Source organism: Ammospiza caudacuta, chromosome 22, assembly GCF_027887145.1.
Source record: "Ammospiza caudacuta isolate bAmmCau1 chromosome 22, bAmmCau1.pri, whole genome shotgun sequence".
In the NCBI taxonomy this organism is placed as follows: Eukaryota; Metazoa; Chordata; class Aves; order Passeriformes; family Passerellidae; genus Ammospiza; species Ammospiza caudacuta.
The window spans coordinates 10162779-10178680 of record NC_080614.1 but is presented as its reverse complement, the minus strand read 5'-3'; the positions used below and the strand labels follow the sequence as shown (position 1 = coordinate 10178680).

General features: G+C 43.2%; 1 protein-coding gene across 1 annotated transcript; it reads right to left on the bottom strand.

The window, feature by feature from the left end:
- Positions 1-2088: 2088 nt before the first annotated feature.
- Positions 2089-8140, bottom strand: C22H1orf159 (chromosome 22 C1orf159 homolog). The gene is made up of 10 exons (XM_058818905.1): positions 8030-8140; positions 6349-6478; positions 5874-5964; positions 5392-5467; positions 4598-4702; positions 4324-4383; positions 3691-3825; positions 3342-3367; positions 3014-3044; positions 2089-2230 (listed from the first exon to the last, which is right to left on the bottom strand). Exons 3-10 carry the CDS (start codon positions 5943-5945, stop codon positions 2151-2153), a joined length of 585 nt encoding a protein of 194 aa, XP_058674888.1. The 5' UTR covers positions 5946-5964; positions 6349-6478; positions 8030-8140; the 3' UTR covers positions 2089-2150.
- Positions 8141-15902: the final 7762 nt, after the last annotated feature.

The following is a 15902-nucleotide window of genomic DNA, read 5'->3' as shown; positions in this document are numbered from 1 at the left end:
GATTTTTAGATGTTTACACAAATCCCACTTTTAATGTCACAAATCCCATTATTAGACAACAATTAAAGCAAATCCCACACGAGAAGAGACAGAAAAAGGAGCTGATCCTTCAATAAATTAAAATTCAGAAATTAAGCAGGACAGGAATTAACACACAGGAATTCCCAGCTCCAGAGGTGCAATTCCTTGGAATTATTTGCATAGTTCCTCCTTTTTTTTCCCCCTTTGGAATCCAGAAAATCCTCAGGAATTTGGAAAATCCTCAGGAATTCTGAATTCCAGGATAAAACCTTCCTACTTGGGAAGGGAAAAAAATCTCAGCAGCACAAAAAAAAATGGAAATTATCAAAATTCCAAGTTGGAATTTCCCAAATACTCAAAAAAAAAAGGGAATTTCAACTGGAATTCCTTGGCCAGGAGGAAAAGAATTTTATTTCTCATAATAAAGAGGAAAAATTTGGAATTTTTTGGCACAGGAGCCTCTCCATGATTTGGGTTTTATCCCTAAAAATTCCACCAAAACCTCATTGTTTTTTAAGGAGATAAAAGCAAATCCAGCTGCCCCAAAATTCCCAGAAAAAATGGGATTATTCCATGGGATAAATGGATTTCTTCCCATCCCAAATTCTCCTCTTGGAAGGCTGGAACCCCAGGGAAATGTGGATTCTCCAGGTGGGCGGCAGATGCAAGAGTTCTGGTCTCATTCTCCCATTAAAAAATTTGGGAAAAAAGGGGAGAAGCAAAGTTCCCATTCCCATGCCTGGCAGGGAATGCTGAGGAGCCAAGGGATTTCTGTGGGAATGCTCAGAGCTGCAATCCAGGGATTTGGGATGGGTTTGGGATGGATCCCAGAACCAGGAGGAAAAGAGTTGTAATTCAGGGGTGACAGAGAAATTCCAGATATTTGGGATAGATTTGGGATGGATCCCAGAACCAGCCCAGCCAGGGGGAAAATAGTTGGAATTCCAGGGGGTGACAGTGAAATTCTATGGATTTAGGACGGATTTAGGACTTCTCCATGGATTTAGGACCCTCAGGCCTGGATGGAAAAGCTGCAGGAGAGAGACCCAGCCAGGAGAAAAAAATCCTTTTCCAGCTCTTTGAGCTTCCCAAAATTCCTCAGGCAGGAATGAGATCCATGGGAGAAGCTGAGGCTGCCTGGAATTGGGGAATGCCTCTGGAGCTCAAATTCCAGGCATTTCCCACACCAAAATCCCATTTTTCCACTGGCAGGAGTTGTCCCAACCCCTGTGGCTCATCCCAAAAATCCCTGAGTGCCCCAAAAGCAGGAATTCCCAATTCCAGGAATGGATTATCCCTTGGAGAACATTTAATCCAAGGACTGAGCTGGAAAAATTCCCCAAAAAATCCCAAGATTTGGGGTCAGGCCTGGATTGAGCACCAGGAGAGCTCCCAGTGGGATCTGGGATTTGCTTCCAAAGGATTCTGCATCTTAATTATTGTCATAATTAGTTAGCATAATTAATTAGCATAATTAATTGCTGTCCCAGGTTAAAGCAGTGGCACTTGAGAGGATCCCTTTGCCAAGTGTCCAGCCCAGGATGGATCCACATCCCAAATCCCAGCTCCAGTTTTGGGGTCACATCCCAAGGAAAATTCCCCAAATTCCTGAAGGATTCTCTCCACAAGTCCCCAAATCCCTCAGGAATTCTCTCCCAACAGGAAAAACACCCTAAATTCCTTAAGGATTTGTTCCAAATAGTGAAACCCCCCAAATTCCTTAAGGATTCTCTCCACAGGTCCCCAAATCCCTCAGGAATTCTCCCCAAGCAGGAAAACTCCCCCAAATTCCTGAAGGATTCTCTCCAAACACCAAAAATCCCCCAAATCCCTCAGGAATTCTCTCCAAACAGGAAAATACCCTAAATTCCTTAAGGATTCTCTCTACAAGTCCCCAAATCCCTCAGGAATTCCCCCATCCTAGGACAGGAACCCCCGGAGCAGCACCAGGACTCTCCAAAGCCCCCAAATGTCCCTGGGCCAGCGCTGCTGAGAGTGAGAGCTGGGGGTGAGATGTGGCACAAACCCTCTGGGGTTCCTGTGGGATCAGCAGCTCCCAGGGCTTCAGCACAAACCCTCTGGGGTTCCTGTGGGATCAGCAGCTCCCTGGGGACGCTCCGGGCTCGGGCTCACACGTTGCTGACCCGGCTGTCGGCGGCGCCGGGCGGGACCAGGGCGCGCTCGCGGCGGACGTAGCGCGGCTTCCGCACTGCCGGGACAAAACAGCCCAAAAACACCCCTGGGAAGGGGGTCCCACGGGGAATTCCCAAAGGGGGACAGGGTGGGATGTGGGGATTGAGGCACAGCAGGGTTAGGGATTGGGTTCTGGTTTGGGATTTGGGTTGGGGTTTGTAGGTTTGCGTTTTAGCGCGGCTTCTGCACTGCCGGGACAAAACAGCCCAAAAACACCCCTGGGAATGGGGTCCCACGGGGAATTCCCAAAGGGGGACAGGGTGGGATGTGGGGATTGAGGCACAGGAAGGGTTGGGGTTGGGTTTTGGGCGTTTAGGGTTGGGATTTGGGATGGCGGCTGGGTTTCGGGTTTGAGCGCAGCTTCCACGCTGCCGGAGACAAAATATCCCAAAAAAATCCCCGGGAATGGGATTGGGGAGGGAAATCCCAAAGGGAGGAGGGGGTGGGATGTGGGGATTGAGTTGCAGGAGGGTTTGGGGTTGTGTTTTGTGGTTTTTAACCCCACAAAACCCAACCACAAAACCAAGCCTAAATCCCCAAAACCCAATCTCCAAACTAAGCCCACAAAACTCAACTCCAAACCCAAAGCTAAACCCACAAAACCCAATCCCAACCCCACAAAACCCAACCAGAACCCCAAAAATTCCCCACCAGAAATCCCATCAATATTTTGCCCTGCATGAATTAAAGCAACAAATCCCATTAAAAAAATCAAATCCCACTGATTTCTGTTCCTTATCCCGGGAATTTCTGGGATTTTCCCTTTATTTTTAGCACATTCCAGGGGAAACTTCCTCACCTGAAGAAGCTGGAGGAGAGATCATGGATGCCTGTGGAACAGAAGGACAGTGTCAAAAACCCCCACATTTTAACAGTTCTTCTTTAAAAAAATATAGGCATTTTTTAGGATTCCAATAATTTTCACTGTGTACAGAGTTTTTTCTTGGAAAAATAACTATGGTTTTCCATTTTTGTCCCAGTTTGGATCCAAAGAACGCCAAAATATCTTTAATTTTATTTCAGCCTCATTCATCAATTAAGGAGTTGCTTAATAAAGTCCCAATTTAGGTAATTAAAATGGAAATTATCATTTGTTTAATGTTCTTATAAAAGCAGAATTCACTCACTGTTTCACTGGGCTGGAGAACAGATGCTAAAAAAAAAGGAAAAAAAAGATTAATTAACATTATTTTAATTAATGTGAAGGCTGGAATTGTTCATTTTCCAAAAATACAGCCATGAAGGGAATAATTTCATGTTAAAAAAAGGAATTTTGTCTCAAAATCCAACCAAAATATTCAAAAATCCCATTTGGAGAATTTATTTGGTATAGGACTCTCAAGACTGGAGAATTTATTGGCACAAAATGGGGATTTTCTCCACAGAATGGGGAATTTTCAAGGAAAAATCTCCATTTCGGTCAATTAACAGAGCGAAATTCATTAATTAATGGACAATTAAAGAGATTTTTTTTACCTTTGTTCCTTCTGTAGAAAATCTTTGGGAGTTTGTTGGCTCGTTTGAGGTAGAAGAAAGAAGCCACAGAAAGGATCAGGAACAAACTGAGGAAAAACGTCCCCAGAATCAGAGAGGCAGCGACTTCGGGGCCCCCTGGAAATAAAGAATTATCAAAAAAGAGAGAAAATCTGGTTTTAAACAAAAATCTCTTTTTATCAAAGTATTAAATCCAAATAAAGAGCAAATCCTGACTTTTTGGGGGCTGCTGGATCATCCCAGTGCCTGAAATTGAGTTTCAGTTTCAATGGCAGTTGCCAGGGATTCAATCAGTTTGAACAAATTTTAATCAATTAAATCAGTTTTGACATTAAATCACTTTTAAAACTAATTTTAACAAATTCAAACACTTTTAACTCATAAAATCCCTTTAGAAACTCATTTTAACAAATTTAGTCCTTTTTAATTCATTAAATCCCTTTTTAAACTCAATAAATTACTTTTTAAAATAATTTTAAGAAATCCAATTGCTTTTAGACTCATTAAATTCCCTTTTAAACTCCTTAAATCCCCTTTTAAACTAATGTTAACATATTTAACTCATCAAATCCCTTCTTTCGGACCCCAAATCCTCCCAAAATTCCAGGTTCTCACCAAAGTTCTGGATGAAAGGAGAGCTCATGTTCACGTGGGAGTTCATCCCTCTGCTCCCAGCTGGGGAAAAAAACCAGAAAATTTACACCAAAAATTAAAATAAATTAAATTAAATTCAAATTAATTCCAGGATGTGGAATAAAAATCTCCTTTTTGTGCTGCCTTTTGCTAGAATTTTTGCAGTAATCGATAGCAATTGATTGAGAAAAATTATTACAATTAATTAAAATTAATTGAATTTAAATTAATTAATAAAAATGGGTTAAAAACTCACAGCTCCTGCACTCGCTGAGGTTGTGCCCAGAGGGGCTGGGCAGGGTCTCGTTCCTGCATTTGATGCAGCTGCTGCTCCCATCCTCATTCCACCTCCTGTAGCATCCTGCCAAAAACCACGGAAAATGGATAAACCAACAAAATTCCCATCTTCTGGCAATTCCCAGGGTTTAGAGGGGAAAAAAAGCAGAAATTCCCTTTTTTGGGCCTTACAAACAGCACCTGATTCCCCTTTTCCCACAATAAAGAGGTTTTATCCTCAAATTTTATTCCCAGTTTTTATCCCAGGAAAAACAAAAATCTCCCAAAGGGAAAAAGGAGAAGGAGTTATGAGGAAATAATACTACTTAATTAATGAATTAATTAGCACTCCCCAGCTGCTGGATTTTGGTGTTCAAGTCCAGAAAAATCTGAAAATTTTTATCCCTGCAATTCTCCAATGCGCCAGTGATTATCCCAGAAAAATAAAATTTCCAAGGGGAAAAAAGGAGCAAAATGAAAAGGGAATAACAAAAGTCTGGGAAATTTTGATCCCTGGAATTCTCCCAGTGTTTACCCCAGAAAAATAAAATTTCCAAGGGGATAAAAGGAGGAGGAATTAGAAGGGAACAATATTAATTAATGAATGAATTTTCACTCCCCAGCTGCTGGATTTTGGTATTAAAGTGCAGAAAATCGGGGAATTTTTGTTCCCTGGAGCTCCCCAAGGCCAGCTGGGTCTCTGCCCATGGGATAAATGATCTTTGAGGGCTTTTCCAACCCAAATTCCTTGGACTGATCCCAAATAATTCCTACCTGGGCTGCACTGGTGGGTGACTGGGCAGGAGCTGTTGGAATCCAACATTTCCACACAACATTCTGGGTCTGGCACCTGAGGAGAGAAACTCCCAAGGAATTCCCACTTTTCCATCGAGGAAATGATAATAAATATTAAAAAAAATTTAAAATCTCCACAGAAATTAAGGGATAATACACTTAAAACCCACTGGAATTTTTTTTTTTCCAGCAAGAAGGAGAAAACTTGGTTTATTTTTAATTTTTTTATTTTATGAATCCATTTTATTTTTCTAAATCCATTTTATTTTTATTTTAGACAAATTTTATTTTTAAAAATCTATTTTATTTTGCTGTTAGAGACCAATTTTATTTTTCTTTTCTAAATCCATTTGATTTTTAGTTTCTAAATAAAAATATAGAAAATTTGGGATAAAAAAATAAAACAAAATAAAATAAAATAAAATAATTTAATAATTATATTAAATTCCTGGAGCACCCACTGAGTTTTCTGTGGATTTTCCTGCAACTTCTGCCACAAGCCTGGTCAGGAGCAGTACGAAGGGCACCTCCATTCCCAGGGAAAACACAGATCTGGAGAAAATTTGGGAAAAAATTCAAATTATTTATTAATGACACTGGAAGTCTGCTTCCCTTTAAAGACGTTTAGGGAAAAAAGGGGAGAAAAAAAGGGGGTGGGAAGAGTAAAAAAACACAGGTGAAAAAAGGATTGTTTATTATAAAATATAATGAAATTAAACTATTTAGATTTTTGTCAATATCTGAATATTCAAAGAATAAGAAAACACAGATGAAAAAGGATTATTGATTACAAAACCATAATAAAATTAAATTATTATTTAGATTTTTGTCAATACCTGCTTATTCAAAGAGTAAGAAAATACAGTTGACGAAGGACTATTCATTTTAAAAACCATACTAAAATGAAGTTATTATTTAAAAATCGATTGTTCTTACCTAGAAGAACACCCTTGAGGAACAGGTCATAATAAAGGGGAAGTTTGGGTGGAAAAGCCACTTGGAAGTGCTGGATCCTCGTGCTGAAGGCCGCAGCTCCCTCAGCTCAGTCCTGCCTGGATTCCCATCCCTGGAACACACCAGGACACCGAGGACTTCCGACCCCAGCCCTGCAGCCATCCCAGACTCTGATTGATAATTTTTATTTCCATCAGCCAATAATTTTTATTTCCATCAGCCAGAGAGAATTTGGAAACATTTGATGGATCTGGAGCTGCCGGGCTTTTTTATTGAACAGGTTTGGAAGGAAAGCTGAGCTCAAAATCTGCTTTAGAGCTTCTAAACACTTAAAATATTTGGTATTTTTAACCTGATTTTCACTTAATTTTAAAAATGACTTTATTCCTACTTAATTCCTTCCAAGCCATCCCAAAATTGACAAATTTCCTCAGGATCAAACACCCACAGCAAAATAAATTTGCCCAAAAACCTGTTCCATGTTTGGCAGCATTTTCTATGTGGATTTGGAAAAAAAATAAATTATATATATATATAAGTATAAATATGAAGCCTGTGCCTGAATTAGAAGATCTTTTTCCCTCAGGACTTCCCTGCCAGCTCAGTTTGGGGCAGGCAGATTTCAGGATTCCAACACGGATTTCACAGCCCGGGTGTGAGGTCTGGAACAAATCCCAAATCTCTGCCAGCTCGGATCCATGGGAATGAATCCCACAGGGAATTCTGCCTCTTGCTGTGCCTCAAAAGCAACACAAACAACTCAGGAACACCGAGGGCCTCCCTCCCACTCCTGCAAGCAAAATGTTTGCATTATCTCCACACTTTCCATTTTTTCTGCTGCATTATCAGCATTTTTCTTGCTGGAGCAGCTGGGAAAGGATGGAAGTGCAGAGAACGTGTGCCTGAAATCCAGGTGGTTTCACAATTCCCTGGGGTTGAAACCACATCACACCCAAAAGCTGCTTAATTCTGAAGGGATAATAAAGCTAGAGCAAGACCAGAGAGGGCTGGAAAAGCTGAAATGGTAAAACTGAGGAGAAAAGCTGAAATTATAAAACTGAGAGAAGAATTAATGGGTTTTAAACGCTGAAATTATAAAACTGAGAAGAATGAAAGGTTTTAAAAGCTAAAATGACAAAACTGAGAACAAAACCAGAGAGGTTTTAAAAGTTGAAATTATAAAGCTGAGAGAGGAACTAGGGTTGGAAAAGCAGGTTTTAAACACTGAAATTATAAAACTGAGAGAAAAAGAAAAGGGTTTTAGGCATTGAAATTGTAAAATTGAGGGAAGAATGGAAGAGTTTTAAAAGTTGAAAGTAAAAAACTGAGGAGAAAAGTTGGCCATGATAAAATGCCAATGAAATTATAAAACTGAGAGAAGAACGGAAGGGTTTTAAATATTGAAATGATAAACCAGAGAAGAACGGAAGGGTTATAAACATTGAAATGATAAACCAGAAAGGAATGGAAGAGTTTTAAAAGATGAAATTATAAAACTGAGGGAAGAATGGAAGGGTTTTAAACACTGAAATGATAAACCAGAGAAGAACGGAAGGGCTATAAACATTGAAATGACAAACCAGAGAAGCATGGAAGGGCTATAAACATTGAAATGATGAACAGAAGGGAATGGAAGGTTTCAAGAGCTGCAAGTGCCACTCACCTGCAGGCTCCCGGGAGCCCCGTGCACCTTGCCCAGCTGCCAGCAAAGCCCCGAGGCTGCTGCCGTGCTGCTCATCGCACCACGAGCCTGCAGAGGTTTCACAAAACCATCTTTTATCAATCCCAGCTGGAGCAGGACTCGTTTTTCCAGCTCGGGGCTGAGCTCAGTCCTGCCCTTTCCACGGCTGCGGTTTTGTAACAGCGCTCGGCAATTAAAGGCTGGGTTTAATCAGAGCCACCTTAAGCCAGGCCTTGCTGCAAAAGCTGCTCCACGCCTGCCTTGAGCAAACATTAATTCATATTCACTGCCGGGACACCTTCTGCTCTTACAGCACTCGCTGCAGCACGAAAAATCAGGAGGAGAGATGAATATTCCACGGGGAAAAGCGAATATTCCACAGGAAAAAGGGGTTTGGGGAAGGAGAAATTCATATTCCACAGGAAAAAGGGGTTTTGGGAAGGAAAAATTCATATTCCACAGGGAAAAGTAGTTTGGGAAGGAGAAATTAATACTCTGCAGGGGAAAGTGGTTTTGGGAAGGAGAAATTCATATTCCACAGGGAAAAGTGAATATTATACAGGGAAAAGTGGCTTGGGAAGGAGAAGTGAATATTATACAAGGAAAAGTGGTTTGGGAAGAAGAAGTGAAAATTCCACAGGGAAAAGTGAATATTCCACAGGGAAAAGTGGCTTGGGAAGGAGAAATTCATATTATACAAGGAAAAGTGGTTTGGGAAGGAGAAATTAATATTCCACAGAGAAAAGTGGCTTGGGAAGATGTGAAAACTCCACAGGGAAAAGTGTTTTAGGAATGGGATAAGGGAATGGGCTGGGAGGGATTTAAAGGGCTTTCAGTGTCACCTTGCTGTGCCCCGGTGGCTCCAAGCCCTGTCCAGCCTGGCTTGGGGCATCCCAGGGATGGGATATCCTTGGGATAACCAGTGCCAGGGTCCCAGCAGCCTCTCAGGGAGGGAATTCTGCCCCAAACCCAACCTAAACCCGCTCCTTGTCCCTTGGAATTAATCCCCCTTTGTCCTGTTACTCCATCCCTTGGACATTCCCCTTCCTGCAGCTCGGGAAGGTCACAGCGAGGTCGCCCCAAAGCTTCCCCTCTCCAGGCTCAGCAATCCCAATGTTTCTATGATAAATTTGGGGTTTTTCATCCCTAAACGGTGCACCAACACCCGTATTATTGGGATGTGCATTTCGGGAAGCTCAGCCAGGCAAAACACACCAAAATAATATCACCAAACACCCATCACCCCAACAAGCTCAGACCGGCAAAAAATCCTCTTCAACCGAGTTAAATTATTAGGAAATAAAAGTTTCGGGGGGAAGATAAGTAGAGAATTCCTTTCCAAACGCAGCTGGCCCCAAAAGCGCTAGACAAGGAGCAGGAACAAGGGGCGACTTTTAATCCCAAAGCCTTTTAATCCTAAAGCTTTTTAATCCCAAAGCCAAACCCCTCCGACCCGCTGGTGCCGATCTCCCTGCAGAACTCGGTGACTCCATGAGGAACCGCTGCCCACCGCGAACAATGGGGCCCCACCCAGGGCTCGCCGCTTACCCCGGCGCTCGCCGCCCATTCTCTCTCCCGCTTCCTCCTCCTCCTCCTCCTCACCTGCGGGCTCCCCCGAGCATCCCCCCGCCACCGCCGAGGTTCCCGTTCGTACCCCCCGCCCTCCACCGGCGCCCAGCCCGCTGCGCCCCGCGCCACCCTGGGAGCTGTAGTCCCGCGGCCACGCCCGCCTCGCGGCTTCGCCTAGCGGCCGCTCCGCCAAAAACTACAAATCCCAACAGCACCCGCGGCGCGCCCCACCTGTACCCCACTCCCCGCAGGTAAATACGCTCTCTCAGCTTTTTCCCGCGGCGCCGCGGTGCCTGCTGGGAAAGCGAGTCCCTCCTGGTCGGCGGGGCGCGGGGGCGGTGAGATATCCGCACTACAACTCCCGGCGTGCCCCGCGCGCCCCCCGCCATTTTAGGTGTTGCCTGGCAACGCTGACGCGGCGGGAGGGAGGAGGCGGCGGGGTTGAGGCCTGCGCGCCCCAAAATCCCGGGAATTCGGGAAAATCGGGAAAATCGGGAAAAACAGCTGTGCCGGATGTGGCTGCCCCATCCCTGGCAGTGCCCGAGCCCAGCCCGGAGCAACCTGGACAGGGGGAGGTGTCCCTTCCCAGGGAAAGGGGTGGGACTGGATGGGATTTAATATCCCACCCAAACCATTCCATAATTCCATAAAGGAAACCGTGGGGTTTATTCTCCCTAAAAATTGCCTTCTTCTGTGGTTCATTTCCCCTAAAAATCTCCTTCTTCTGTGGTTTATTTCCCCCTACAAATCTCCTTTAATGTGATTTATTTCCCCTAAAAATCTCTTTTTAATGTGGTTTATTTCCCCTAAAAATCACCTTTCATGTGGTTTATTTCCCCTTTTAACCCCTTGTTATTTTGCATACGGATGAGGAGCAGCTCCTTCCGCAATCCCAGAATTTTCCTCATTCCTTGGAGCACAAATCCATTTAAATTTGGCATTTCCAAGCCAGCTCCTGAATTCCCTCGGGGTTTTTTTCTGACAAAAGCGTAAATAAACGTCAAAGGCCTCATTTAGACAAATTTGGAGCTGCTCCTCACCTTCATTTTGAGGAAAATATGGTTTTCTGCTTAAATTATCATGGAAAACATTCCTGGGGTTTTAGATGTCTTCACTAAACTTTTTTAGTACCGGAAGTTGCAAATTATACACAAAATATGGATTGGTTTTATTGGATTTTTCTTTATTTTAAATCAAGACTGCCTCAAAATGCAAATATTTGTAAAGGTAGGAGGTGAAAGTGTCATGAATATTCATAAAATATTATAATTATCCCAATTACAGCTAACGAGGTAATATTGCTTCATTTCCATGGCTTTGTAAATATTATTTTTTAAAATAAAAGGGAAGGAGGGAGAAAAGGAGATGGGGAATCACCCCTGAAGCTCCAAAATTAAATCTAAAAAAAAATTATAAATATAAAAATAAAAAATCCATGGAGGATTTTCCGACTTACTTCCCTGAATAAAGGGAGAAAAAATCCCTGGAAGTGGGATCTCCTGGATCCAGGCTGGAAAAGCAGGAACGGGAATCCTTTTGCCATGAGGATCCCCTGGATCCAGGCTGGAAAATCAGGAATTCTGCCGGCAGAGGGCCGGAGGTTTGGCTGGGGCAGGAAAAGCGGGAGGGGAGCAGCGGGAGGGCCCTGCAGGCTGTGCCGGCACATTCCCCATCCCGGAGTCACCCCCGAGCCATTCCCGGCGGAGGGAAGTGACTCAGGGCCGCCGCACCGCACCGGGACAGGCACGGGACAGGCGCGGGACAGCGAGAGGGCTCCCAGCCCCTGCTGGGAAAAGCGGGAGACGCAGGAGTTGGGAGGAGTTAAAGCATCATCCATACGTCCTGTTAATAAACAACAGTGTCGTAAATACTTTGCACTAATTCTATAGTTAATGTTTCTGATTGATTTCTGATTGATTCCTGATTTGTTTCAGATTTATTTCTGATTTTCCTGCATCCGCGCTCCCCGGCTCCTGGAATCCAGGGAGACCACACAGGAAATGTCCAGGGAAAACACACGGGAAATGTCCAGGAAAAACACACGGGAAATATCCAGGGAGACCACGCAGGAAATGTCCAGGGAAAACACACGGGAAATATCCAGGGAGACCACGCAGGAAATATCCAGGGAGACCACGCAGGAAATATCCAGGGAAAACACACGGGAAATGTCCAGGAAAAACACACGGGAAATATCCAGGGAGACCACGCAGGAAATGTCCAGGGAAAACACACGGGAAATGTCCAGGAAAAACACACGGGAAATGTCCAGGGAGACCACGCAGGAAATGTCCAGGGAAAACACACGGGAAATGTCCAGGAAAAACACACGGGAAATATCCAGGGAGACCACGCAGGAAATGTCCAGGGAAAACACGCAGGAAATGTCCAGGGAGAACACACGGGAAATGTCCAGGGAAAACACACGGGAAATGTCCAGGGAAAACACTCTGAGCTCTCCTCCTCCCTCGTGGCAGCTTTTCCTGAAAAAATTCCCAGCTCTGTCCCTGCAGCATTCCCAGGAATCCAAGGCCGGGAATTCCCACTCCAGAAGCGGTTCCCAGACTTTTCTCCTCCTGCTCCCAGATCAACAATTCCCAGCTCTTTGTCCCTGCAGCATTCCCGGGATTCCCGGTGCCCCAGCAGGGAACGGTTCCCAGGCTTTCCCTCCTGGCTGGGGTTGGCTCTGCAGTTCCCAGGATGACAAATTCCAGTGGGAATTCCAGAGGCTGTGCTGGCTCCTGGCAGGAAGGAGCTGGTGAGTCACAGAGCAACCTGGAGCTGACCCTGGCATGGATTTTATTGTTTTATTTTATTTTATTTTATTTTATTTTATTTTATTTTATTTTATTTTATTTTTCTATTTTATTCTATTTTAATGCTATATTTTATTTTATTCTATTTTAATCTTATATTTTATTTTATTTTTACATTTACTTAAAAATTTATATTATTTTCTATTTTACTTTATTTTAGATTTTATATTATATTCTATATATTTTTAAATTGTATTGTTTATTATATTGTATATTGTATTGTATTGTATATTTTATTTTATTTTCCCCTGCTCTGTTCCTGCCAGACAATCTCAAGAGGGATCAATGATGGAAATTGATGGAAAACAACTGAAAATTTGGAACACTCCTGGAAACTAGAATAACCCAGCATTGGACACTTCCAGGGACCCTAGAAAAAAAAGGGATAAATTATGGAAAATTTTTAAAAAACCTCAAAAATCGAATTTCCTAGGCTGGAAAAGAGGGACCACAGACGGAATGGATGGAGAAGGAAAGGAAATGTTGCGAACATCTCAAAACTCGGATTTCCCGGCGCAGCCAGGGCTCGCTGGGTGTTTTCCCCGCGGCCCCGAGCATTCCAGGCCGGCCGGGGGTGACTCCGGGCGCGATCCCAGCAGCGATCCCGGCCGTGATTCAGCGGATGGGGCCGGGCAGGCGGAGCAGGAAAAGTCACCTGGGCAGGAAGGGATAAAGCTCACCTGGGCAGGAAGGGATAAAGCTCACCGGGGCTGGCAGCGCTGCGGTTTCCTGCTCGGGAAACCCAGGCACAGCACAGCCCGGCTCGGCGTTGGGAGCCCAGGAGCTCCCGGGGCTCCTGCCGGATTCCTGGAGGATTCCCGGGGAGCGGGAGATGCTTTGGTTCCTCTAACAGCACCTGGACAGGTATTCGTGGGCTGGGGGCGAAATGCCACTGAGCCGTCTCTGGGACTGGGGACCTGGAACTGGGATCGGTGGGACGGGGATCAGCGGAACCGGGGAACTGGAATTGGGGTTTTTAGAACCGGGGTCAGTGGGACAGGGGTTGTTGGGACTGGGATCACTGGAACTGAGACCACTGGGATCAGCGGCTCTGGGGAACTGGGACTGGAGAACTGGCATAGGGATTGTTGGAACTGGGATCAGTGGGACGGGGATTTTTGGAGCTGGGATCTCTGGGATGGGGATTGTTGGAGCTGGGGAACTGGAATAAGGATTGTTGGAACTGTACTGGGATCACTGGGACAGGGATTGTTGGAGCTGGGATCACTGGGACTGTTGGACTGGGATCGGTGGAACTGGGATTGTTGGATCTGGAATCACTAGAACGGGGATTGTTGGAACTGGAATTGTAGGAGTGGGATCAGTGGAACAGGGATCACTGGTACAGGAATTGTTGGAAGTGAACTGGGATTGTTGGAATTGGGATCAGTGGGACTGGGATCACTGGGACAGGACAAATCCTACTCCTAAATCCCAAACCCCATCCTAAACGTGACCCCTCTCTCTCTGCTTTTATGGTGCAAAAAGATTCCTAGAATTTACAAAAATCATGGAATTCCTCCCTTTGTGTCCCTCTCCTGGATGGTTTCTTTATTTCCTGAAGCTTCTGGAAAATCCCAGTAAATACTTGGCAAAAGGAGAGGCTCTGAATTGAAAAAAAATCAGAAAATCAAATAGTTCTGTTAAAAAGGTGTAGGAGGGGAAAGTTAAGGAATTTAAAATGTCTCATCCTGAGCTTGATCCAAATCTCTGCATTCCAACTCATCCACAAACCCCAAAAATCAAAATATCAAACAAAATATAAGCAGAATAAAAGGATAAAAATAATTTCAATTTCTATAATAAAAATTTCAATTTAATCAAACCAAGAAACTTCTGTAATGCCACAATTGTATTTAGCAAATGGGAAAGTTTAAATTTTTATTTAAAAGCAAATTTTGGGGTAAATTTGAGTTTAATTCAGGATTTTTGCTGTGCTGGAGCTGATGTAGGCCAGACCAATAAAAAGCTCCTGAGAGCAGCTGAAATTTCCTAATTCATCATTAATAATTAATAATTTCATAATTCATAATTGTGCAATAAGAACTTGGGCAAGCCAAGGCTTCTCCCTTTCTCAGCTGCTCAGAATTCCTGAAAATCTCTGAAAAACACCCGGGAACTGCAAAAATCTGCATTTAGGGGATGGGAAAAAAGGGAATATTTAGCAAAAAAATAAAGATTGAAAGGAAAAAACTGCCTCAGGTTTTCCTCATCTTCGGGCCAGTTTGGGCTTGGATATGTGATTTATCTGTAAGCAGGAAAAAATTTAAAAAATACATTAAAACCCATTAAAATTAGTTGGAAATGCACAAAATTTAACCTCAGGAGAAGCTGCACCCTAAAAAAAATAAATTCATATTTAAATGAAGAGAAGCACAAAAAAAGAGAAGTTCTGAAGGGTAGTTATGAGCGGAATTACGTAATAAATAAATATATATGTTTATTATTATAAATATATAAATACTTAGGTATTTAAATATATGAATCCATAAATAAATATATAAATAGAAATATCTTTAATATAAATATATAAATAAATAAATATATGCACACTATATAAAGATATAAATAATTTAGATAAATAGATATTGAGATAAAAATAGAAATAATGAGAAAATAATATAATTATTATAAATTAAAAATTATAAATTGTAATAATTATAAATAATACACCATAAATAATGGAGATTTTTTTGTTTTTTCCTTGTGGAATGTCAGGAATATTTGGTGTTTCCTAATTTAAATTCAGATTTAATTGCTGGGGCGAGCTGTAATTACAGGAACCAGCTGAGCATTGCAAATCTCGGTGACACATCCCAGAGAAATGTTCTGGGAAATCCAGCCCGGAGCTGTCACCAGGAATTTCCTGCAGCTTTCGGGGACAGGAGATGGAATTCGGGGCTGAGTGCAGGTGGGCCCTAAAATAATCTGAATTTTGGGGGATTTCAGGAAGGATGATGCTCAAAATTTGGGTATGGATGCAGGTGGAGCTAAAACAATCCACATTTTGGGGGATTCCAGGAAGGATGAAGTGACAGGAGATGGAATTTGGGTCTGGGTGCAGGTGATCCCTAAAATATCCCAAATGTTGGGGGGTTCCAGGAAAGATGAAGGGACAGGAGCTGAAATGTTGCGTCTGGGTGCAGGTGGAGCTAAAATAATCTGAATTTTGGGGGATTCTGAGAAGGATAAAGGAACAGGAGCTGAAATTTGGCTCTGGATGCTGATGTTGCCTAAACTACCCCAAATTTTGGGGAATTTTGAGGGGGATGAAGGGACAGGAGCCGTTTCCTCCTCGCTGTCACAGCTGCAGCTCCAGGCTGAGAATTCCACACTTTTAACAGGAAAATCCTGGATTTCCTCCCTTCCCTCGTTTTTTCCCCAAATTCCAGCTCCCAGGAGCCAGGATCATGGCCCAAATCTCCCAAAAAACCTTTTTTCCCCATTATCTCCCCACTGAAAATGTTGTC

Coding starts and splice junctions, on each gene's coding strand:
- C22H1orf159 (XM_058818905.1), bottom strand. CDS start 5,945: ATGGAGGTGCCCTTCGTACTGCTCCTGACCAGGCTTGTGGCAGAAGTT. Junction 5,468..5,873: donor GAAAATCCACAGAAAACTCA/GTGGGTGCTCCA, acceptor TTCTCTCCTCAG/GTGCCAGACCCAGAATGTTG. Junction 3,045..3,341: donor TTCTCCAGCCCAGTGAAACA/GTGAGTGAATTC, acceptor TCTGTTCCACAG/GCATCCATGATCTCTCCTCC.